The sequence below is a fragment of the Heteronotia binoei genome, chromosome 2 (assembly GCF_032191835.1).
Source record: "Heteronotia binoei isolate CCM8104 ecotype False Entrance Well chromosome 2, APGP_CSIRO_Hbin_v1, whole genome shotgun sequence".
Classification (NCBI taxonomy): Eukaryota; Metazoa; Chordata; class Lepidosauria; order Squamata; family Gekkonidae; genus Heteronotia; species Heteronotia binoei.
In genome coordinates this window covers 197,660,430-197,684,910 of record NC_083224.1, presented here as the reverse complement: position 1 = coordinate 197,684,910, position 24,481 = coordinate 197,660,430, and the positions used below count along the sequence as shown (strand labels likewise).

The 24,481-nt window shown below is 51.0% G+C and overlaps 1 protein-coding gene across 1 annotated transcript in view; it reads right to left on the bottom strand.

The window, feature by feature from the left end:
- Nucleotides 1–15,151: 15,151 nt before the first annotated feature.
- Nucleotides 15,152–24,481, bottom strand: part of HOMER3 (homer scaffold protein 3) — a 34,021-nt gene continuing 24,691 nt past the window's right edge. The window contains exons 6-7 of the mRNA XM_060233140.1: nt 20,539–20,619; nt 15,152–15,362 (exon numbers count right to left, since the gene is read on the bottom strand). Of these exons, the coding sequence (XP_060089123.1) occupies nt 15,174–15,362; nt 20,539–20,619 (270 nt within the window). The 3' untranslated portion in view covers nt 15,152–15,173. The remainder of the gene's footprint in view (nt 15,363–20,538; nt 20,620–24,481) is intronic.

Here is a 24,481-nt window from a genome sequence, read left to right as displayed (position 1 = left end):
CCATGCCAGACTGAGCCATGTGTGTAGCTATTTAAGATTAGATAGTAAGGATATAAACTTTATAAAGGACACGGACAAATACAATTAAAGATTTTTTTAAAAAACTTAAACCATGCTTAAAATATTAGCACTCGTTGGTCTTAAAGGTGCTTTCTTTAATTTCTCCCATGAGATCCAGGGAACTGGGCAAAGGAAGCTCAGGCTCTTTCCTTCTTTCCCCAGTGGACTGGAGGGAGGAGCCTCAGCCAATAGAAGAAAGAGAGGCTTGGCTCAGTAGCTTTGCTGTGTGGTTGTGATAACCTGGCAATGCAAGCTCTTCCTTCCCCCTCTTCCTCCCCAAGGGAGGAGCCTCAGCCAATGGAGAAAACAGAGGCTTTGCTCTGTAGCTCCTGGGCGATTGAGCAAGCCTTGCAAAGCAAGCTGTGACACAGATGGAAGCAAGAGAGAGGGAGAAGGAAGCGGACGACAGCCAGTTGATCGTGGGCCTGATAGGAGCCCTCCGAGGGCCTGATTCGGCCCCCAGACCACATGTTTGACACCCCTGAGGTTCCAGAGCACCACTCCTGTCCAAAATGAGGCCTGATTGCCATTAAGTCTGAGCTGCATGCCCCATCTACTCTCCGTGGGGCACTAATCGTGCTTCTGCTCTCTCCATTATGTGCAAAAATGGCTGGACTGAGGCCAGGAGTATTGGATGACCACGCAAAGCTGCCTTATACTAAACTAGACCCTTGAGCCTTCGAGGTCAGCAGAGCTGATGCGTGGGAATAGGTGGGGTAGGCCGCTGCCTAGGGCGCTACTCCACCTGGGGGCACCACCAGGCACCCACTTACTCCCCTGCACACTTCGGAGGCTCCAAAGTGTGGCATTTTAGCGGCAGCCAGCCACTTTCAACCCAACAGCGGCAGGGTGCCACTAAAACACCATGCTCTTTGGAGAGCGCGGTGTTTTAGCGGCACTCTGCCGCTTTCGAGTTGAAAGTGGCCAAGTGGTGCCTCTCCATGAATGTGCTGTTCGGCCACTTTCATCCCAGAAGTGCCGGGGCACTGCTAAAATGTCTCACTCTTTGGAGGCTTTGAAGGAAGCCTCTGAGGAAGAAGAAGAATTGCAGATTTAAACCCCGCCCATCTCCCTGAATCAGAGATTCAGAGCAGCTTACAATCTCCTATATCTTCTCTCCCCACAACAGACACCCTGTGAGGTGGGTGGGGCTGAGAGAGCTCTCCCAGAAGCTGCCTTTTCAATGACAGAGTCTCAGCATGGCCTACAATCTCCTTTCCCTTCCTCCCCCACAACAGACACCCTGTGAGGTGGGTGGGGCTGAGAGAGCTCTCCCAGAAGCTGCCCTTCCAAGGACAGAGTCTCAGAGCGGCCTACAATCTCCTTTCTTTCTCCCCCACAACAGACACCCTGTGAGGTGGGTGGGGTTGAGAGAGCTCTCCCAGAAGCTGCCCTTTCAAGGACAGAGTCTCAGCATGGCCTACAATCTCCTTTCCCTTCCTCCCCCACAACAGACACCCTGTGAGGTGGGTGGGGCTGAGAGAGCTCTCACAGCAGCTGCCCTTTCAAGGACAACTCCTACCAGAGCTATGGCTGACCCGAGGCCATTCCAGCAGGTGCAAGTGGAGGAGTGGGGAATCAAACCTGGTTCTCCCAGATAACCATTACTCCAAGCTCGCTCTCTGAAGAGCCAGGTCGCCCTGCAAAATACATCACTTTGTGACGTCATCGTGCCGCGGAGTTGGGGGGAAGACGGCGCGGCACAGTGGTCCGCCTGGAGCAGCAGAACCCTAGCGCCGGGCCTGAAGGTCAGTATTGCTCACTCCAGGTTTCCCAACCTTTTTGCACCTGTGGGCACCTTGGAATTCTGATGCAGGGTGGTGGATGCAGACACAAAACAGCTACTTCAGGAGCTGGAGCTGGCCACAAAACAGCTGCCACAGTGAAGATCCAAGTGCTGAGGTGAGAGCTGCTGCCAAAGTCAACATTTTTTAAGTATCTGTGTAGCCACTCAACCCCCCAGGTAGCCAATTGGAACCCTTGCTGGTCAAAAGGCTCACCTCGCTCTGTTAGGGTTGCCAGGTTCAAGAAATACTGAGGACTTTGGGGGTGGAGCCTGGAGATTTTTCAGTTTCCTAAAATAAATAAAAATACAGCAGTACAGTTGCCCTGAATACAAGTCTTCGTTTCCTTGTCCCCCAGCAGCTCCGCTTCCAACGAAATAATGAACCCACACATACAAAGCAGCCAAAATAAAACAGTTTGCAAGCTCACACTTTTGTGGTCTCACTGGGGCAAACGCCTTACTCACAGGAGTTGCTGAGTGTAACAATCTGCTGTATTCCCACCAACTTCAGACTAACACAACAAGACGAAAGCACAAGAGAGAGAGGTTTAGGCGGTGGAGTTTTCCTCTATGCCACAATCAGGTTCTAGTTAACACCATACCATCCATTTAATTACACAAATGACTTCTGAAAGGAATGCGGGGATTGTGCTCTCTTCCTTTTTCTCACACTCATCAGGAGGAGCCACGCGGCTCTGCCTGCTTGCCCTTCCTCCTGCAGCTTTCATGCCCAGCTGAGATTTAAAGGCACACACACATTCCAAAACACAAGGAGTTTGTAATAGGGTTGCCTGTCCCCAGGTGGGGGCAGGGAGGCCCTCCCCCCACTTCAGGGTCATCAGAAAGCTGGGGGGTGGGGATATATCTGCAAGGCACTCCATTATTCCCTGTGGATACCGATTCCCATGGGGTCTAATAGAGTATTGATCTGCAGCTATCTGGGGCTCTGAGGGGGCTGATTTTTGAGGTAGAAGCACCACATTTACAGCATAGCCTCCAAAGCTTCTTCCCAAAACACCCAACAAGTTTCAAAAGGATTGGACCAGGGGGTCCAATTCTATGAGCCCCCAAAGAAGGTGCCCCTGTCCTTCATTATTTCCAGTGGAGGAAAGGCATTTAAAGGTGCGTGGTCCCTTTAACTGTGATGGCCAAAACTCCTTCCCTAAAATAAAGGAGTTCAATTATGCTTGTCACATCCTTGCTTCTGGCTCCACCCCCAAAGTCCCCAGATATTTCTTGAATTGGACTTGGCAGCTGTAACCAGTAGCAGGAGGGCAAAACTGGGCACACCGGGGTTTATGTAAGCCAGGAACTATTTTCTAACGGTCTAAACACGACAAACAAGGAGCCGGCCAGGAACTATAACATAGGGTTGCCAGCGTCCAGGTGGGGCCTGGAGATCTCCCGTTTGTACAACTGATCTCCAGGTGGCAGAGCTCAGCTCCCCTGGAGCTAAATGGCTGCCATAAGGGGTGGACTCTTATGACATTGGACCATGCCCCAAACTCCGCCCTCTCTCAGCTCCACCCCCAAAGTCTCCAGGTATCTTCCAACACAGACCTGGCAATCTTAGACTTGCCAACTCCAGACTGGGGAATTCATGGAGATCTTGAGGGTGGAGCCTGGGAAAGGCAGGAGTTGGGATTGGAAGGCCCTGAGCAGGGTTTGAGGTCACTGCTGTACTCTGGAGATGGTTTAATTCCAGAGGAAGTGTGGTTGCCAACTCTGGGTTGGGACTTCCCTGGAGATTTGGAGTGGGTGGGGCTAGGGAAGGATCCTCAGCAAGGGACTAACCTCACTAGGGTGTTCTTGCAATATAGTTCAGCCTCCAAATCAGCCATTTTTTCCAGGGGAAGTGATCTTTGTTGTCTGGAGATAACTGTAATTCTAGGAGACAGAAGACTGTGACAGTGTCTGGGCCACAGAGCCAAGATTTCATAAGAACATAAGAGAAACCATGTTGGATCAGGCCAAAGGCCCATCCAGGCCAACACTCTGTGTCGCACAGTGGCCAAAACCAACCAGGTGAAGGAGAGGGACACCATCAGGAGGTCCATTAGAGGAGCCAGGACACCAGAAGCCTTCCCACTGTGCCCCTCCCCACAAGCACCAAGAATACAGAGCATCATTGCCCCAGACATAAGAATAAAAGAGAAGCCATGTTGGATCAGGCCAATGGCCCATCCAGTCCAACACTCTGTGTCACACAGTGGCCAAAAGAACCCAGGTGCCATCAGGAGGTCCATCAGTGGGGCCAGGACACTAGAAGCCCTCCCACTGTTGCCCCTCCCAAGCACCAAGAATACAGAGCATCACTGCCTCAGACAGAGAGTTCCATCTATAAGAACATAAGAGAAGTCATGTTGTATCAGGCCAGTGGCCCATCCAGTCCAACACTCTGTGTCAGTTAAGAACATGAGAGGGGAGGGACGGTGGCTCAGTGGTAGAGCATCTGCTTGGGAAGCAGAAGGTCCCAGGTTCAATCCCCAGCATCTCCAAAAAAGGGTCCAGGCAAATAGGTGTGAAAAACCTCAGCTTGAGAACCTGGAGAGCCGCTGCCAGTCTGAGAAGACAATACTGACTTTGATGGACCAAGGGTCTGATTCAGTATAAGGCAGCTTCATATGTTCATATGAGAGGCCATGTTGGATCAGGCCAATGGCTCATCCAGTCCAACACTCTTGATTCACACAGTGGCCAAAAAAACCCCAAGCTCCATCAGGAGGTCCATCAGTGGGGCCAGGACACTGGAAGCTCTCCCACCGTTGCTGCTCCCAAGCACCAAGAATACAGAGCATCACTGCCCCAGACAGAGAGTTCCAACAATTCACAGTGGCTAATAGCCACTGAGGGACCTCTGCTCCATATTTTTATCTAAACCCCTCTTGAAGGTGGCTATGCTTGTAGCCGGCATCACCTCCTGTGGCAGTGAATTCCACGTTAATCACCCTTTGGGTGAAGGAGTACTTCCTTTTATCCATTCTAACCCGTCTGCTCAGCAATTTCATTGAATGTCCACGAGTTCTCATATTGCGAGAAACGGAGAAAAGGATTTCTTTCCAGGTCCATGCACATCCAGACCTCAAAATGGATCCCACGAGGGCCCAGTTCTCTGGTTTGGCCTGGTGGTGGTGGATTGTATCAAGACAGCCTTGGTAAAGTCAGACAGAGGTTTTCACCAACCCTTCTCTTACATTTCTGTTTCTCATAACACATCAAAACACACGCAGAGAGAAACCTTGAGAGATTTGCCTCTTTCGTTGCCGTTTGTCTTATTCAAGGGCACATCCAGCATTCAAAGAAGCTTCAATGCAGTCAACAATCCCCTAGTTCAATTGTCTATGTTCTGCTATAGAACAAAATGTTCTGAATTTGGCCCCGGAGTAAACCCAACCTCTGCAACATCACTGGGAGGGATGCCGGCCTCCAGGTGGGAAGAAATTCAGATCCACAAGGCCACTGTGACCCAGAATTATTAAGAATCGTACATGAGAGCACTTTGCGATATTCTGCAAGAGTTCAGTGTACAAATTCTTCATTGAAAACAGTAACAGGGTCCAGTTTGCAAAGCAACTTCACAGTGGACGATCCAGTTTCATAAATTCCACGTTTAAGGCGATAGGACCTTTAACTTTCCCCTCCCGTTTCAGAGATTTCTTCAGGCTTGGGGATTCTTAACAATTCCAAAAAGCCTTTGGAAGACGTCATTTTACAAAATTCCAAAGGGACAGAAACGTCTCTGTGATAGTCTTTTCTGTCAGGCAATTACTCAGACAGAACTCTTGCAATATGCTCGTTTGCGTCAAGCTGTCGCGAAGTGCTATAGCAGGGGTGGCTCTTTCACACATATCGTGCGGCACTTGAAGCTCCCACTGCCCCGCTGGCTGGCTTGGAGAATGCATTTAAAGTTAAAGTTGCTTTCTTTCCCCCTCCCTCTCCCCATCTATTTCCTTCCTTCCGATGTTGCTGTCTTGCAGCTCTCAGACATCTGACGTTCACGTCTTGTGGCTCTCAAACATCTGATATTTCTTCTATGCGGCTCTTACGTTAAGGAAGTTTGGCCACCCCTGTGTTATAGCGTACTATTCTTCATAATTCTGGGTCACAGTGGCCTCGCGGGTCTGAGTTTATTTCCAGTTTCCGTGGCGCTTCTCCTACTGCTAATTGTGTGGCCTCCAGGTGGGATCTGTGGATCCTCACCCCAAATCGCAGCCCATCTCCAGATTACGGAGATCAGTTCTCCTGGAGAAAAGGGATACTTTGGAGGGGGGGACTCTAGGGTAGGGATGTCGAACGCATTTATGAGGGCCGGATCTGACATAAATGAGATGTTTTCACCCCGGCCCATGTTAGACTGGGCCATGTGTGTACCTATTTAAGATTAGGTAGCAGATACACGAAGAGCCCTGTGGCGCAGAGCGGTAAAGCTGCAATACTGCAGTCCAAACTCTCTGCTCCCAACCTGAGTTCGATCCTGGCGAAAGCTGGGTTCAGGTAGCTGGCTCAAGGTTGACTCAGCCTTCCATCCTTCCGAGGTCAGTCAAATGAGTCCCCAGCTTGCTGGGAGGCGGGGAGGGAGTGCAGATGACTGGGGAAGGCAATGGCAAACCACCCCATAAAAGTCTGCCGTGAAAATGTTGTGAAAGCGACGTCACCCCAGAGTCGGAAACGACTGGTGCTTGCACAGGGGACTACCTTTTTTTTTTCTTTTAACCTTTTGGCAGAGATATAAACTTTATAAAGGACATAGACAAACACAACTTAAATTAAAAAAAACAAAATTAAAACATGCTTAAAACTCAAATTTGGAGGCTGCAATTGGTGCAAAACGCAAAAGCCAAGTTGTTAATGGAGTTACCTGTACGGGTGCGCATTCAACCTGCGCTGGAAACGTTACGCTGGTTGCCTGTGGCGTTCCGGATTCACTTCAAGGTGCTTTAAAGCCCTATATGACCTGGGACCCGCCTACCTTCGGGATCACCTCTCCCCATATGTGCCCCAGAGAGTACTTCGTTCGGGGTCTCAAAACCTCCTTCAGGTCCCCGGACCAAAAGAGGTTCGACTGTCCAGCAATAGAGCCAGAGCGTTCTCAGTAAGAGCCCGTTTTCCGGAATGCCCTCCCCAAAGACATCAGGGCCCTGTGGGAACTGCCACAGTTCCGCAGGGTCAGTAAAACGAAATTATTTAAGCTCACCTTTAGAGGCTGTAGGGAGGTAGCTATTACCTCATGGAACCGATAATCCCACTGAATCATCATAACGGAAGCAAGCACATTCAGAGTCATTAAAAACTCACATCTTGGTTTTAATGATTATAAATTGCATTGGCTGATTTCATTGTGGAATCTGTTTTTACTGCTTTACGGGGCTTAATTTACTGTTGTTAGCTGCCCTGAGTCCGCCAGGGGAGGGCGAGATATAAATGTGATAAAATAAAAATAAAAACATTAGCACTCATTGGTCTTAAAGGTGCTTTCTTTGTATTTCTCCCATGGGATCCAGGGAACTCGGCAAAGGAAGCTCTGGCTCTTTTCTTCCTTCCCTGGGGAACCAGGAGGGGGAGGAGCCTCAGCCAATAGAAGGAAGAGAGACTTGGCTCAGTAGCTCTGCTGGGCGATTGAGAGAACCTGGCAAAGTAAGCTCTTCCTCCTCCCCTAGAGAGGAGCCTCAGCCAATGGAGAAAATAGGTTTTTGCTCTATAGGTCCTGCGCAATTGAGCAGGCCTTGCAAAGCAAGCTGCTATGCGGAAGGAAGCAAGAGAGGGAGAAGGAAGCAGGCGACAGCCAGTGGCTTGAGGGCCTGATTCAGCCCCTGGGCTGCATGTCTGACACCCCTACTCTAGGGCATTCTATCCCATTGAGGTCCCTGTCCTTCCCAGACTCCACCGCCAAAGCCCCAGGGGTTTCCCAGCCTGGATCCTATCCTGCCATCTCCCTCTGGTGACTGGTTGGGGGGACCTGGCAATCCTAGCAAAGTAGCCCTGAGCTGGTTTTTGCCCCCATTTTATCACAGGAACGTATCCCATTTTGCAGTTAATAACTGCAACACGATCCAAGGGCAAGCAGCGGATGCATTTTTGCAAAGGATTACGGACCGTTCCAGATAGACCTGTCTGTATCTATATCCAGCAGAGTGGTAAAGCTGCAGCAGTGCAGGCCTAAGCTCTGCTCACAACCTGAGTTTGATCCTGGCGGAAGCTGGGTTCAGGTAGCCGGCTCAAGGTTGAGGAAGACGACTGAAGATTTATGCTCCACCCTTCTCTCTGAATCAGAGACTCAGAGCAGCTTACACTCTCCTTTATCTTCTTCCCCCGCAACAGATACCCTGAGAGGTGGGTGGGGCTGAGAGCTCTCCCAGAAGCTGCCCTTTCAAGGACAGAGGCCCAGAGCAGCCTGAAATCTCCTTCACCTTCCTCCCCCATAACAGACACCCTGTGAGGTGGGTGGGATTGAGAGAGCTCTCCCAGAAGCTGCCCTTTCAAGGACAGAGGCCCAGAGCAGCCTGCAATCTCCTTCACCTTCCTCCCCCACAACAGACACCCTGTGAGCCGGGTGGGGCTGAGAGAGCTCTCCCAGAAGCTGCCCTTTCAAGGACAGTCTCAGAGTGGCCTTCAATCTCCTTTCCCTTCCTCCTCCACAACAGACACCTTGAGAGGTGGGTGAGGCTGAGAGAGTTCTCCCAGAAGCTGCCCTTTCAAGGACAGAGTCTCAGATCGGACTACAATCTCCTTTCCCTTCCTCCCCCACAACAGACACCCTGTGAGGTAGGTGGGGCTGAGAGAGCTCTCCCAGAAGCTGCCCTTTCAAGGACAGTCTCAGAGTGGCCTTCAATCTCCTTTCCCTTCCTTCCCCACAACAGACACCCTGTGAAGCGGGTGGGGCTGAGAGGGCTCTCCCAGAAGCTGCCCTTTCAAGGACAACTCCTGCGATAGCTATGGCTATAACACAAGGCCATTCCAGCAGGTGCAAGTGGAGGAGTGGGGAATCAGACCCAGTTCTCCCAGATAAGTCTGCACACTTAACCACAACACCAAACTGGCTCTCAGTCTTCCAGCCCTTCTTGACTCGGCCTTCCAGCGTCGGTAAAATGAGTCCCCAGCTTGCTGGGGAGAAAGTGTAGATGACTGGGGAAGGCAATGGTCCAAGAAAAGGTAGTGCCCTGTGCAAGCACCAGACATTTCCGACTCTGGGGTGAAATTTGTTTTGACTTTTTCATGGCAGACTCTTTATGGGCTGGTTTGCCATCGTCTTCCCCAGTCCTCTACACTGGGTACTCCTTTTACCGACCTCCTGGGTACTCCTGGGTAAGCTGGGTACTCCTTTTACCGACCTCGGAAGGATGGAAGGCGGAGTCAACCTCGAGCCGGCTACCAGAACTCAGCTTCCACCAGGATCGAACTTGGGTCGTGAGCAGAGCTTCGGACTGCAGTACTGCAGCTTTAGCACTATGTGCCGCAGGGCTCTTAGGCAACGGCAAACCACCCCGTAAAAAGTCTGCCATGAAAATGTGATGCAATGTCACCCAAGTCAGAAATGACTGGTGCTTGCACAGGGGACTCCCATTACCTAAAGACGTTACCTATATCAGAGGCAGGGTGCCGCTATTAACCGGGTGCTGAGAGCCCCTATCGGGACACTGCTTCCGAATGGCTGTGGTTTTGAAAAATGTGTCGGTAGCGGTTGCCGCTGTAACAGCACAAGGTTCTTCACAGCGCAACTGATGGCAAGCTGGGGCAGCCATTTTGTGACGAGCTCCGCCTCCTGCGGCAGTCATCTTTGTGGCAGAGTTTCAAAGGCGTCCGCAGGTTCAAAACCCCCTGCTCCAAGCCAAATTTGCGAGGAGCCAGCCCGCAACAAAAGGCATTGAACTCCCTCTGATCCCCTCCCTCCCGGCCATATGCATTTTTGGATTTCAGCATCACAGCGCACACAGCAACTAGCGAAATTCAACGGGGATTTCTGTGTGTGCATCAGAGGGGGGGGGCACGTCCTCTCCCTACGTAGACTCCCAGAATCCATCGCTCCAGCTCACCTCTCACTAGGAATGCCAGACCCCACCCTCCAGTACGGGTGGGGGTGGGGTTTTAGAGTACTCCTGTCCACCCAATAATCAAGAAGCCAGAAATAATTGCGACATACCTACGTCACCTGGAAGTGATGAAGGCACACCGGTGACCTGTGGTGGTGATGGGGAGGGGGGGGGAGACATTCTGATTTTTGGGCAAAACTCTATGGTAGAAGCTAATTCTACCATTGAGGTTTTGCCCACAAACCGAAACATTGCTCCTAACCCTTTCTGAGGGTTCCCCCTCCTCCCCCCCACCTACCTTGTCCATTGAATAGTAGGCGCAACTGCATAACAATCCCCAGATTAGGAGAGCGAGCAGCCAGCCACCAGGGGCTTTGCCACACCTCCAGCAGCCCTCATGAACCCCTGGAGAAGCCCAAGCCACCCTTTCTCCACTTCTGATGTGATTTTGGGCAGTGGGCACTTTGCTGAACTTTTGACTGCGTGTGTGTGAGGGGTACGGCCCAGGAGAGCCCCAGGCAAGTGAGGCCTGCTTGGGCTGACTGGATCTCTAGCCAGCCCAAGCAGGCCTCACTCGCCCGGGGCTCTCCTTGTGTCAGGTTGCTTTTGGCTGATTGGGGGGGGGCAGTATATGCCAATGAGTTATGCTAATGAGCTCCACCACCTATTTTTCTACAAAACGACCTCTGGGCATACTGTTGTTTATTTCCGGCTTCTTCCCTCTCCGCACCTGGCGAGTTCACCCCCAACTCCCTCCGGCTGGTCCGACAGACCTGGCCACCCCACCTCCCACCCAGAATTTAAGAGCTTTCAGTGCCTTAGATGTGCAGCACTCGCCGGGGGAAGCAGTGCCTTGCTGGAATTGCTTTGGGTATGGGGGGAAAAAAGGCATAACCGAAAGACAAATGCCCCTTTTTCCTGCCTGCAGCAGCCGCACACAAAGGGGAGACCCATGTGCTTGAAAACAGATGTCTGGCAAAAAGTTCCCGGGGCAGGGAGAAGGGCCATTTGTCTTCCGGTTTGACCCCAGGTTCAAAGTGCTTCTCGGTTTCTTTTTTTGTGCAAGAGCAGTGGCGGATCTGGGATCCAAGATGACTGCAGATGGTGACTGTAGCCATGAAATTAAAAGACGTTTGCTCCTTGGCAGGACAGCTATGGCGAACCTGGGCAGTATAATAAAAAGTAGAGACATCACCCTGCCAACAAAAGTCCGTATAGTCAAAGCGATGGTATTCCCAGTAGTAACGTACGGCTGTGAGAGCTGGACCATAAGGAAGGCCGAGCGCAGAAGAATAGATGCTTTTGAGATGTGGTGCTGGAGAAGACTCTTGAGAGTCCCTTGGACTTCAAGAAGATCCAATCAGTCACTCCTAAGGGAAATCAACCCAGACTGTTCCCTGGAAGGTCAGATGCTGAAGCTGAAGCTCAAATCCTTTGGCCACCCAATGAGAAGGGAGCCCTCCCTGGAGAAGACCCTGATGCTGGGAAAGACAGAAGGCAAAAGAGGAAGGGAACGGCAAAGATGAGATGGCTGGACAGCGTCACTGATGTAACAAACATGAATTTGAGCAGACTTCAGAGGATGGTGGAAGACAGGAGGGCCTGGCGTGACTTGGTCCAGGGGGTCGCAGAGTCAGACTTGACTGTGTGACTGAACAACAACACTGGCGGACTGTTCAGGGGCTCAGCTTGCCCGATGGCAAGTGGGCCCCTGATGAAGTGGGCCCCCTTAAATATTAGACAATATGTTAAAAATGTGAATGTCCTTTTAGTAGCTTGAAAATATAATCGACGCTCCAATATTATTATTGTATTGCAACTAAAATTTGCATTGTATTTAGGGTTGCCAGTCTCCCGGTGGGGCCTGGGGATCTCCCGTTTTTCCAACTGATCTCCAGCTGGCAGAGATCAGCTCCCCCTGGAGAAAATGCAATCTGTATTTACATTTAATATCTACTGCATAAAGGTAAACGTAGACCCCCTGTGCAGGCACCAGTCGTTTCTGACTCTGGGGCGATGTCACATCACGTTTTCACGGCAGACTTTTTACGGGGTGGTTTGCCCTTGCCTTCCCCAGTCATCTACGCTTTCCCTCCAGCAAACTAGGTACTCCTTTGACCGACCTCGGAAAGATGGAAGGTTGAGTCCACCTTGAGTCGGCTACCTGAACCCAGCTTCTGTCGGGATCGAACTCAGGTCGGGAGCAGATGGCTCAGACTGCAGTACTGCAGCGTTACCACTCTGCGCCACGGGGCTCTTATTCTACTGCTTACTGCCAGTAAAATGTACAATATAGGTACACTGTAATTACTTATATATATATATATGCACATTTATTTTGCAAACGTTTTAATTGTACCTTTTTTCCACTTACGGGATTGGGTTTTTTTTGGAAAATTTTATTTCTTTCTTATAAAAATTAAACGATAGCCTTATAGTCGTGGGTGGGCCCCCTGTGTCTCCTAGCAACCAATATTTTTAGACCCAGTCCGCCACTGCGCAAGGGTGCCTGACATATGATTCTGGAAGCTGCCTCGTACCGTTAGTCCGGCCAGGTTACCGTCGTCCCCCCAGACAGAGGTGAGCTAGCATTACAGGCCGAGAAAACTCTTTCCTCAAATCCAGGCGTGGAATTCTAGCAGGAGTTCCTTTGCATATTAGGCCACGCCCCTCTAATGTAGCCAATCTTCCGAGAGCTTGCAAGGTTCTTTTTTGTAAGCTCCAGGAGGATTGGCTACACCGGGGTGTGTGTGTGTGTGTGTTTGTGCAGCCTAATATGCAAAGGAGCTCCTGCTAGAATTCCACCCCCTGCTCAAATCTGTCCAATCAGTGACGCCAAAAAGCAAATCTGAAACTTCCAGGTACAAAGTCGGGTTCGCTCCCCCAGAAACATACATACTCTTCTCACAGCCTGGGCTGCTTCCACACAGATGGTTCTCCGTTTTGCTTTCACGCTGGCCACCGAGTACCCATGGGGCAGCTGTCCTGTGTCGGTTGAATTGTCTGTAACATGAATTGTGATCCCAGGTTGTCGGTTTCTTCTGCCTCTGTACAGCCACATCAAACTTCTTGCTGTCGCCAGCCCTGCTTAGCCTCCAAAATCTAAAGAGCCTTTACTTTGGCTAGGAGTAGTTCCCGCCATCTGCGCTAGTAGAGGGGAAGGTATAAAGGGACTCCTTATGCACTTAGACTCTGTTCCTGTTCCCAGCCTGAAATAGATTCCCTGGAGCATATATTTTTCTAATTGCTCCTTTAATACGGCGAGCCGAAGGGAAATTATTAGCCTGCTGTTGGGAAAGGTTCTCTGGCAGATCAAATAAACTCAAATTGGATTCTCTTTGGTCAGATAGGAACCACCAAACAAGAAGGGAGGTGTCTAGGTTCTGTCCCCAGGTTTGTAAAGAACGCAAAAAGCGAGACAAATTGGCCAAACTGTAAATCTTTTACCAAATTTCAAAGTGACTTTTAAAAATGCTTTAAAGGGTTAAAACAATCTTTTAAATTCTTCTTTTTACGGTTATAACCCCTCAAGTCATCCCATTTTACCACGCAGATTCTTTGTAGGATTTTTTATAAGGTACTTTAAAAGGTGGTTCTACATGACTAATACGTTCTGGTCAATGACTGTAATAATAAACTGAACGGAACTGAATCGGAAGAGATCAGACTAGCCCAGGCTGCCCCCGGCATGGCTGGTGATACAGCTACTACCGATTTTTTTAAAAAGCTGGGGGTGGGGGGACTTTCCAGTGGCAGGGCAGAGATGAACCTGGTAGGAGATTCCAGGGCCACAGCTTTCAGAGAAGAAGATGACCGCAGATTTATACCCCGTCCTTCTCTCTGAATCAGAGTCTCAGAGCGGCCTACAATCTCCTTTCCCTTCCTTCCCCACAACAGACACCCTGTGAGGTAGGTGGGGTGAGAGAGCTCTCCCAGAAGCTGCCCTTTCAAGGACAGAGTCTCAGAGCTTCCTACAATCTCCTTTCCCTTCCTTCCCCACAACAGACACCCTGTGAGGCAGGTGGGGCTGAGAGAGCTCTCCCAGCAGCTGCCCTTTCAAGGACAGTCTCAGAGCGGCCTATAATCTCCTTCCCTTCCTCCCCCACAACAGACACCCTGTGAGGTGGGTGGGGTGAGAGAGCTCTCCCAGAAGCTGCCCTTTCAAGGACAGAGTCTCAGAGCTTCCTACAATCTCCTTTCCCTTCCTCCCCCATAACAGACACCCCGTGGGCGGGTGGGGCTGAGAGAGCTCTCCCAGAAGCTGCCACTTCAACAACAACCTCTGCCAGAGCTCTGGCTGACCCAAGGCCATTCCAGCAGCTGCAAGTGGAGGAGTGGGGAATCAAACCCGGTTCTCCCAGATAAGAGTCCGCGCACTTAACCGCTACCCCCAAACTGGCAGTGCGGTCGAGAACAACAAGTCGGTGTGCCTGCCCAGCCCCCCACCGCCAACTCCATAAGGACTCCGGCTCTTTCAGTCACGCTTCCGTACAAAACAAGGGAGAGGTTAAATTACTTCATTTAGTGCTAATTAATTGCAACCTGGCGAGCTGTCGGATTGGCAGCCCTTGAGCTCCCCCTCCAATCACACACCGCCCCCCCTCCCGACACTTCACACCCTCCCCCATCTCTCTTCCCCTTCGCCCTCCCCTTCTTCTCCTCCCGGCTGAACAGTACAGGAACGGGTTCCGCCGAACTCGCTAAACGGAAAGTCATTGCTCGCATTGAAAAAGAGGCGTACAACGGGGCAGAGGGGAATAAAAGAACCCACAGGGAGTCCCCCTTTCTTCTTCCAGAACAGAGAGATTCGAGGCCCCCCCTGCTTGGCTTGTCTGGCCGTACCGGGAAGTAATCTATAAAAAGCGATCTGGCTAAAAAGACGGTTTTCCCCGGGAACGGCTGGAGTGCTCTGACTCAGCCAGCTCCATTGGTTTTTCAGTAAAGAGAGGCCGAGAGGGGAAGAGTTCTCTATCAAAATTATCACAGGGCAAAACTCCCTTGACAGAAGGAAACGACAACAACCCCCCCCCCCCCCAAAAAAGACACATCGCTGTAGAAATGGAAGCATCCAAAAGGGAAACTGAGGCCGAAGAAACCGGTTTGGAGGGGAGGGCCTGCCCCCCTCCTCCACAATTGCCTCTCCAACGACTGTTCGTGGAGAAGACTTCAGTGTGAAACACACCCCAGCCGCCTGCCTCTCATCAGTCCATCCCGCCCCCCAGGACCCCGGCTTTGGAGCTGATTCCGTCGGGCTCCCTGTCTCTCGGGTGGGCCCCCCCCCTGCCCATGCCCCCGGGGGCTCAGTTGCTCTCGACCAGCTTGGCCAAGTCCTGGCGCAGCTCGCTCAGCTCGAAGATCTTCATGTCCATGATCTCCGCCACCTTGGACACCTCGTGGTACATCTTGTCCCGCTCGGCCAGGGTGTCGGAGAGCGTCTGCTCGGCCAGCTGCAAGCGGTGCTCCAGGTCCTTGTTCTGTCTTTCCAGGTCCTGAGAAAGAGAGAGAGAGAGAGAGAAGGCGAGGTCACGCGGGGCCTGATTTACCTCACAGAGCGATTGTGAAGGTAAAGAACCTAAGAGAAGCCATGTTGGATCAGGCCAACGGCCCATCCAGTCCAACACTCTGTCACATAAGAACATAAGAGGAGCCATGTTGGATCAGGCCAATGGCCCATCCAGTCCAACACTCTGTGTCACATAAGAACATAAGAGGAGCCATGTTGGATCAGGCCAATGGCCCATCCATCCAACACTCTGTGTCACATAAGAACATAAGAGGAGCCATGTTGGATCAGGCCAATGGCCCATCCATCCAACACTCTGTGTCACATAAGAACATAAGAGGAGCCATGTTGGATCAGGCCAATGGCCCATCCAGTCCAACACTCTGAGTCACATAAGAACATAAGAGAAGCCATGTTGGATCAGGCCAATGGCCCATCCAGTCCAACACTCTGAGTCACATAAGAACATAAGAGAAGCCATGTTGGATCAGGCCAATGGCCCATCCAGTCCAACACTCTGTGTCACATAAGAACATAAGAGGAGCCATGTTGGATCAGGCCAACGGCCCATCCAGTCCAACACTCTATGTCACGTAAGAACCTAAGAGAAGCCATGTTGGATCAGGCCAATGGCCCATCCAGTCCAACACTCTATGTCACGTAAGAACCTAAGAGAAGCCATGTTGGATCAGGCCAACGGCCCATCCAGTCCAACATTCTATGTCACATAAGAACCTAAGAGAAGCCATGTTGGATCAGGCCAATGGCCCCTCCAGTCCAACACTCTGAGTCACATAAGAACATAAGAGAAGCCATGTTGGATCAGGCCAGTGGCCCATCCAGTCCAACACTCTGTGTCACATAAGAACATAAGAGGAGCCATGTTGGATCAGGCCAATGGCCCATCCAGTCCAACACTCTGTGTCACACAGTGGCCAAAAAACCCAGGTGCCATCAGGAGGTCCATTAAAAGGGAGAGCCCTGAGGAGACTGTCTTGAATTCTGTGGAGAACAAGTGCTCCAACATCAGATGCTACTAGCTGTGGGGACGAAAGGGAACCTCCATGGGCAGAGGCACTAAACCTCTGAATCCCATTGCTAGGAGGCAACATCAGGGGAAGGCCTCTCTGCCCTGTTGTTGGCCCTCCAGAGGAGCTGGTTGGCCCCTCTGTGAGACGGGATGCTGAAATAGATGGACCCTCACTGGTCTGATCCAGCAGGGCTCTTCTGATGTTCTTATGAAGGCCTTGGCCTCCGTGCTGTTGTTGGCCCTCCAGAGGAACTGGCTGGCCACTGTGTGAGACAGAATGCTGGACTAGATGGACCCCCTCCCCCGGTCTTATCCAGCAGGGCTCTTATGATGTTCTTAAGAAGGTAGCCTCCATGCCCTGTTGTTGGCCCTCCAGGGGAACTGGCTGGCCACTGTGTGAGACAGGATGCTGGACTAGATGGACCACTGGTCTGATCCAGTGGGGCTGATGTTCTTAAGAAGGCCTCAGCCTCCATGTCCTGCTATTGGCCCTCCAGAGGAACAGGTTGGCCATTGTGTGAGACAGGATGCTGGACTAGATGGACCACTGGTCTGATCCAGAAGGGCTCTTCTGATGTTCTTATGAAGGCCTCGTCCCCCATGCCCTGTGGTTGGCCCTTCAGAGGAACTGGTTGGCCACTGTGTGAGACAAGAGGCTGGACTAGATGGACCCTCCCTGGTCTGATCCAGCAAGGCTCTGCCGATGTTCCTATGAAGGCCTCAGCCTCTCTACCCTTCTCTCAAACATCTGATGTTCATGTTTTGCGGCTCTCAAACATCTGACATTTATTCTAGGTGGCTCTTACATTAAGCAACTTTGGCCATCCCTGAAGTAGACCATACTGGGCTGAAGAAAGCAATGGTCTAATTCTGTTCAAGGCCGCTACCAAATTTAACCTGGTGAAAAACATAAGCCTACACTTTCTTAGGCACCCTGATAACCAGCATTGCTCTTATGCCCTGACCTAGGTAGCCCAGGCAAGTGTGTTCTCAGCAGATTTCAGAAGAAAGAACCCAACCCCCAAGGAATACCAGGGCAGGGACGCAGAGGGAAGCGACACAAGCCACTTTTCCGAAATGTCCTAGGCCCACTAGGGGGCGCCGGAAGTCACCAGGAGTTCATAAGAACATAAGAGAAGGCATGTTAGATCAGGCCAATGGCCCATCCAGTCCAACATTCTGTGTCACACAGTGGCAAAAATTTATACACACACACACACTCTGTGGCTAATAGTTCCAGACACGCAAGTGCATGCACACGCACACAAAAAAATCACTGACTATTTTTAACAGGTCTTTCACAATACCGAATCCAGAAAACACCAGATATCTCCCTTGTACTATGAAAGGAAAGGAAAGGTCCCCTGTGCAAGCACCAGTCGTTTCCAACTCTGGGGTGACGTCGCATCACGACCATTTCACGGCAGACTTTTTTTACGGGGTGGTTTGCCATTGCCTTCCCCAGTCATCTACGCTTCCCCCCCACAGCAAGCTGGGGACGCGCTTTACTGACCTTGGAAGGATGGAAGGCTGAGTCAACCTTGAGCCAGCTACCTGAATCCAGCTTCCGTCGGGATTGAACTCAGGTCGTGAGCAGAGAGTTCAGACCGCAGTACTGCAGCATTACCATTCTGCGCCACGGGGCTAATTGTACTATGAAAACAATGTACTTAATATCTCCAACACATAAATAATACACAAAGGACTGGTAATATTTACGAGAAAAATTCAAAATGTTGCCACACACACAGTTGCCAATAAATACGATAGCTTGTCAAGAGATGCCCTTACAAATAACTCTGAGGCTCTCTAAACCGTGTCAGCTTCAAATATATTTCTTTTAATATTTCTTATTCTCTGGAGCCTTACAGCCGCTGTAATATTCTTGACTCAGTGGTACATACGCTACTTCCTGCTGGGCCAGTAGCTGAAGTTATTCATATGTGCATCTCTTGACCAAGATATTAATCGAAACGGGAAATATAACGATCGAAATTCCGTTGAGAACCTGCTTTATACTCAGTTGGAGAATATATTTATATTACCTTTGAGTGTTGAACGAGTCTTCACAAATTCCTTGGAAGCCTGGAACTGTAACGGGATGAGGTGGTTTGGTTGATATTATTCTGGATATTGTTATTTTTTGGCAACAGTGTGTGTGTGTGTGTTACAACGTTTTGAATTTTTCTCATAAGTACTATTAGTGTTTTGTGTATTATTTATGTGTTGGAGCTATTAAGTGCATTGTTTTCACTGCACAAGGGAGATAGCCGGTGTTTTCTGGTTGTTCAGCCTTTCTCCCCGTCCCTGTTTTGTCACTGATACTGAATCCAACTGTATATTAATGTCTTCCTTTTTTTTCTAATGGCAAACTATAACGGTTGTTATAACCTCTTGAGAAACCACGCCCTCTATTTTAAACTAACAAAGCCAGAATGTTACCGAGATTTGTGGCACTTCGCACCCACAACAGCAGTCTGTTTTTTATCACCCGCCAGCGTTTTTTTCAGCCCTGCTTTGTCCTAACGCTAACAAACACAGATCCCTATTTGTGATTCTTTTAATTTGCTAAAAACATTCCCATGATTCCACACTGCCCACTTATATTAAGAATTGCTGCTCGCCATTCCCATTTTGTCTGACGAAGTCTGCTTAAGAACATACGAAAGCTTCCATTCTGAATAAAACTTAGTTGGTCTTAAAGGTGCCACTCGTCTTCTACTGCTTTGAATCCAACCATAAAGTTCATCAACGTCAGTCTTTTCTACTCAAGACTGGCAGCGGCTCTTCAGGGTCTTAGGCGGAGGTCTTTCCCATCTCCTTTAACTGGAGATGCCGGGGATCGAACCTGGGACCCTTCTGTGTGCCAAGCAGCCGTTCTGTCCCTGAGCCACAGTCCTGGAATTCCACGTGACAGGCACCCAGATTGCTGGATTGGAACCCCAGCAGCACAGGAACATGAGGAGGCGGCCATCTGCTGGATCCTGCCCACGGGTACAGGCTGAGCACCTCCTGTCTCGGCCCAGCCCAACCAAAGGGGGGGGGGGGTGGGAGAAGAAGATGATGATGATACTGGATTTATATCCCGCCCTCCACTCCGAATCTCAGAGTGGCTCACAATCTTCTTTATCTTCTTCCCCCTCAACAGACACCCTGTGAGGTGTGTGGGGCTGAGAGAGCTCTCACAGCAGCTGCCCTTTCAAGGACAGAGTCTCAGACCGGCCTACAATCTCCTTTCCCTTCCTCCCCCACAACAGACACCCTGTGAGGTGTGTGGGGCTGAGAGAGCTCTCACAGCAGCTGCCCTTTCAAGGACAGAGTCTCAGACCGACCTACAATCTCCTTTCCCTTCCTCCCCCACAACAGACACCCTGTGAGGTGTGTGGGGCTGAGAGAGCTCTCCCAGAAGCTGCACTTTCAAGGTCAAGAGTCTCAGAGTGGCCTACAATCTCCTTTCCCTTCCTCCCCCACAACAGACACCTTGTGAGGCAGGTGGGGCTGAGAGAGCTCTCCCAGAAGATGCCCTTTCAAGGTCAGAGTCTCAGAGCGGCCTACAATCTCCTTTCCCTTCCTCCCCCACGACAGACACGTTGTGAGGTGGGTGGGGCTGAGAGAGCTCTCCCAGAAGCTGCCCTTTCAAGGACAGAGTCTCAGAGCGGCCTACAATCTCCTTTCCCTTCCTCCCCCACAACAGACACCCTGTGAGGCAGGTGGGGCTGAGAGAGCTCTCCCAGAAGCTGCCCTTTCAAGGACAGAGGCTCAGAGCGGCCTAAAATCTCCTTTCCCTTCCTCCCCCACAACAGACACCCAGTGAGGTGGCTGGGGCTGAGAGAGCTCTCCCAGAAGCTGCCCTTTCAAGGACAGAGCCTTTACATTTTCCTTTTTTCTTGTTTTTAGTTATTCTGCTTGTTATTTTTCCTTCCTCTTTTCGTTTCCTTCTTTCTTCACAAAAATGTTTGTAGAATTGAATGGTAATATCTGGTTAAGATATTGTAGCTTGCAGGTATAATGAATCTTACCGCTTTTTCTGTAACAGAAATAATGAGCTGGAGGCTAAAAAACTGTGAGCTAGCTCAGCTTAAAGGGAACACTGTCCCCAACCCCTCTCCCCGCAACCCCTTCCCTCCGTTACCTGCACCTTCTGAAAGGTTTCCTCGCACTCTTCGTTGCCTTCCCATCGTCCCCCTTTCTGGCTCTTCAGCTGCTGAAGTTCCTGAACCGTGGGGTGGGGTGGGGGGGATGGAAAGAGAAGCAAAAGGAGGTTCTGAGGGCACCGGATTGACATGAGCAGGTGAGGACTCTGAGGCACAAAATGGCGGGCGGCCAAGCCTAGGCACCTCGCCCACCCTCACCACACACATAAACACAAACACACACTTGTTGTTAGGAAACATGTGGACCAAAGTGTCAAAATGAAACCGCTTTAGAGGAAGATATTTGATTTATATCCCACCCTATACTCTGAATCTCAGAGTCTCAGAGCGGTCAGACAGCCTGTGAGGTGGGTGGGGCTGAGAGAGCTTTTACAGCAGCTGCCCCTTCAAGGACAGAATCTCAGAGCGGCCTACAATCTCCTTTCCCTTCCTCCCCCACAGCAGACACCTTGTGAGGCAGGTGGGGCTGAGAGGGCTCTCCCAGAAGCTGCCCTTTCAAGGACAGTCTCAGAGCGGCTCACAATCTCCTTTCCCTTCTTCCCCCAGAACAGACACCTGGTGAGGCAGGTGGGGCTGAGAGAGCTCTCCAAGAAGCTGCCCTTTCAAGGACAGAGGCTCAGGGTGGCCTACAATCCCCTTTCCCTTCCTCCCCACAACAGACACCTTGTGAGGCAGGTGGGGCTGAGAGAGCTCTCCCAGAAGCTGCCCTTTCAAGGACAGAGGCTCAGGGTGGCCTACAATCCCCTTTCCCTTCCTCCCCACAACAGACACCTTGTGAGGCGGGTGGGGCTGAGAGAGCTCTCCCAGAAGCTGCCCTTTCAAGGACAGAGTCTCAGAGCGGCCTACAATCTCCTTTCCCTTCCTCTCCCACAATAGACACCTTGTGAGGCGGGTGGGGCTGAGAGAGCTCTCCTAGAAGCTGCCCTTTCAAGGACAACCTCTGCCAGAGCTATGGCTTACCCAAGGCCATGCTAGCAGGTGCAAGTGGAGGAGTAGGGAATCAAATCCGGTTCTCCCAGATAAGAGTACACACACTTAACCACCATACCAAACTGGCTCTTTATTAACAAACAAAAGTTCTGACCTCCCACCATGCTAATTTGGCATTTTTAATGAGAGAGAGACACAGAAAGAAAGAGAGACACAGAGACAGCCATCTGGAGGGGAACCGAGGCATCGAAAACAAATAGAATGATATTTCAAGAAAGGGAAGAAAGATGAAAGATGGAAAGGCAGGCATCTGGAGGGAACATGAGGCAAAGAGAATGAAAAGAATACTTTCTGAAGAAAGGAAAGAACAAACAAAAGAAAGCAAGGCGGGCAGGCATCTGGAGGAAAACTGAGGCAAAGAGAATGAAAAGAATTTCTCAAGAAAGAAGGAAAGAAAGGAAGAAAGAAAGCGAGTGAGCGAGAATGAAAGAGAACCGCCGTTTACAAGCTCGGATTTTGGCTGGCAAAGCGTTCTTGGAAAGGATATGCAAACGAGGCGGCTCTTGCCTGTAATTCAGCCTCTGCTTTAAATGCCTGATTTAATTGGCACCCACGTGAGAGGGGAAAACGTGGCAGCTGCCGATGGAAAAAGCGGCGCAATGCAGGGCCAGAGGCAGCCAGAAGGGCTGGCCAAGAGACGGCGTGGGCTGCAACGTGTGTGTGTGTGTGTGGTGTGCACAAGCCCCTTGGAAGAAGGAGGGGCCTTTTTCCTGGGAGGCAGGCTTCAAGCAGGACCCTTCCCCCGGGAACCTGTTTCCAGGACCCAGGGGAGGAATTCTAGTAGGAGCTCCTTTGCCTATTAGGCCACACCCCTCTGATGTAGCCAATCCTCCCAGAGCTTACAAAAAAGAGGCTCGTAAGCTCTGGGAGGATTGGCTACATCAGGGGGGAGTGGCCTAATATGCAAAGGAGGTCCTGCTAGAATTCCTCACAGGGCTCTTCGTACAGGGCCTACTGGAAGCTCCGGGAGGATTGGCTACATCAGGGGGTGTGGCCTAATAGGCAAAGGAGGTCCTGCTAGAATTCCTTATTGGCTACATCAGGGGTGTGTGGCCTAATATGCAAAGGAAGTCCTGCTAGAATTCCTCACAGGGCTCTTCGTACAGGGCCTACTGTAAGCTCCAGGAGGACTGGCTGCATCAGGGGTGTGTGGCCTAATAGGCAAAGGAGGTCCTGCTAGAATTCCTCACAGGGCTCTTCGTACAGGGCCTACTGTAAGCTCCAGGAGGATTGCCTGCATCAGGGGTGTGTGGCCTAATAGGCAAAGGAGGTCCTGCTAGAATTCCTTACAGGGCTGTTCGTACAGGGCCTGCTGTCAGCTCCAGGAGGATTGGCTACATCAGGGGGTGTGGCCTAATATGCAAAGGAGCTCCTGCTAGAATTCCAGCCCTGCCAGGACCTCTTTCCATTCTGGTCCTCTCTAACGAGAGTAAACAGCTCAAGCACCGGACAGACTTCATTTGCCTCTGCTCCCGTCTCCAAGGGCTCTCTCTCCTCCTTAGGGAAATAAATCTGCCAGTGCTGTCCTGGAGCTCCAGGAAGCGAGAAGCAGGATGTGGGGAAGGGCCTTGAAATTGGAAAGGACCATATGCTACCAATAAATTGTTTAAAACACAGGAGGAGTGGCTACATCAGGGGGGTGTGGCCTAATAGGCAAAGGAGGTCCTGCTAGAATTCCTTACAGGGCTCTTCTCACAGGGCCTACTGTAAGCTCCGGGAGGATTGGCTACATCAGGGGGTGTGGCCTAATATGCAAAGGAGCTCCTGCTAGAATTCCAGCCCTGCCAGGACCTCTTTCCATTCTGGTCCTCTCTAACGAGAGTAAACAGCTCAAGCACCGGACAGACTTCATTTGCCTCTGCTCCCGTCTCCAAGGGCTCTCTCTCCTCCTTAGGGAAATAAATCTGCCAGTGCTGTCCTGGAGCTCCAGGAAGCGAGAAGCAGGATGTGGGGAAAGGCCTTGAAATTGGAAAGGACCTCCGGGGTCATCGAGTCCAACCCCCTGCACAATGCAGAAACTTCACAAATATTTTTCCCCTCACACACACATCCCCAGTGACCCCTGCTCCGTATTCAGAAGACAGCAAAATTCTCCAGGATCCCTGGGCTGGATAGGAATTGTTGACCAATCCCAAAGTGGACAACAGCATTTTCCAGGAAGAAAGGAAGGGAGGGAGGGAGGAAGGAAGGGAGGGAGGAAAGGAGGAAGGAAGAGGGAAGGAAGGGAGGAAGAAAGCCATGAGAACTAAGCCCCGATGTAACCCTTCCTGCCCTCCTTCTGAGAGCCAGTTTGGTGTAGTGGTTAAGTACACGGGACTCTTATCTGCGAGAACCGGATTTGATTCCCCACTCCTCCATTTGCAGCTGCTGGAATGGCCTTGGGTCAGCCATAGCTCTCGTAGGAGTTGTCCTTGAAAGGGCAGCTTCTGGGAGGGCTCTCTCAGCCCCATTCATCTCACAGAGGGTGTCTGTTGTGGGGGAGGAAGGTAAAGGAGATTGTAGGCCGCTCCGAGACTCTGTCCTTGAAAGGGAAGCTTCTGGGAGAGCTCTCTCAGCCCCACCCACCTCATAGGGTGTCTGTTGTGCAGGAGGAAGGGAAAGGAGATTGTAGGCTGTTCTGAGCCTCTGTCCTTGAAAGGGCAGCTTCTGGGAGAGCCCTCTCAGCCCCGCCCACCTCCCAGGGTATCTGTTGTGCAGGAGGAAGGGAAAGGAGATTGTAGGCCACTTTGAGACTCTGTCCTTGAAAGGGCAGCTTCTGGGAGAGCTCTCTCAGCCCCACCCACCTCACAGGGTGTCTGTTGTGCAGGAGGAAGGGAAAGGAGATTGTAGGCCACTTTGAGACTCTGTCCTTGAAAGGGCAGCTTCTGGGAGAGCTCTCTCAGCCCCACCCACCTCACAGGGTGTCTGTTGTGCAGGAGGAAGGGAAAGGAG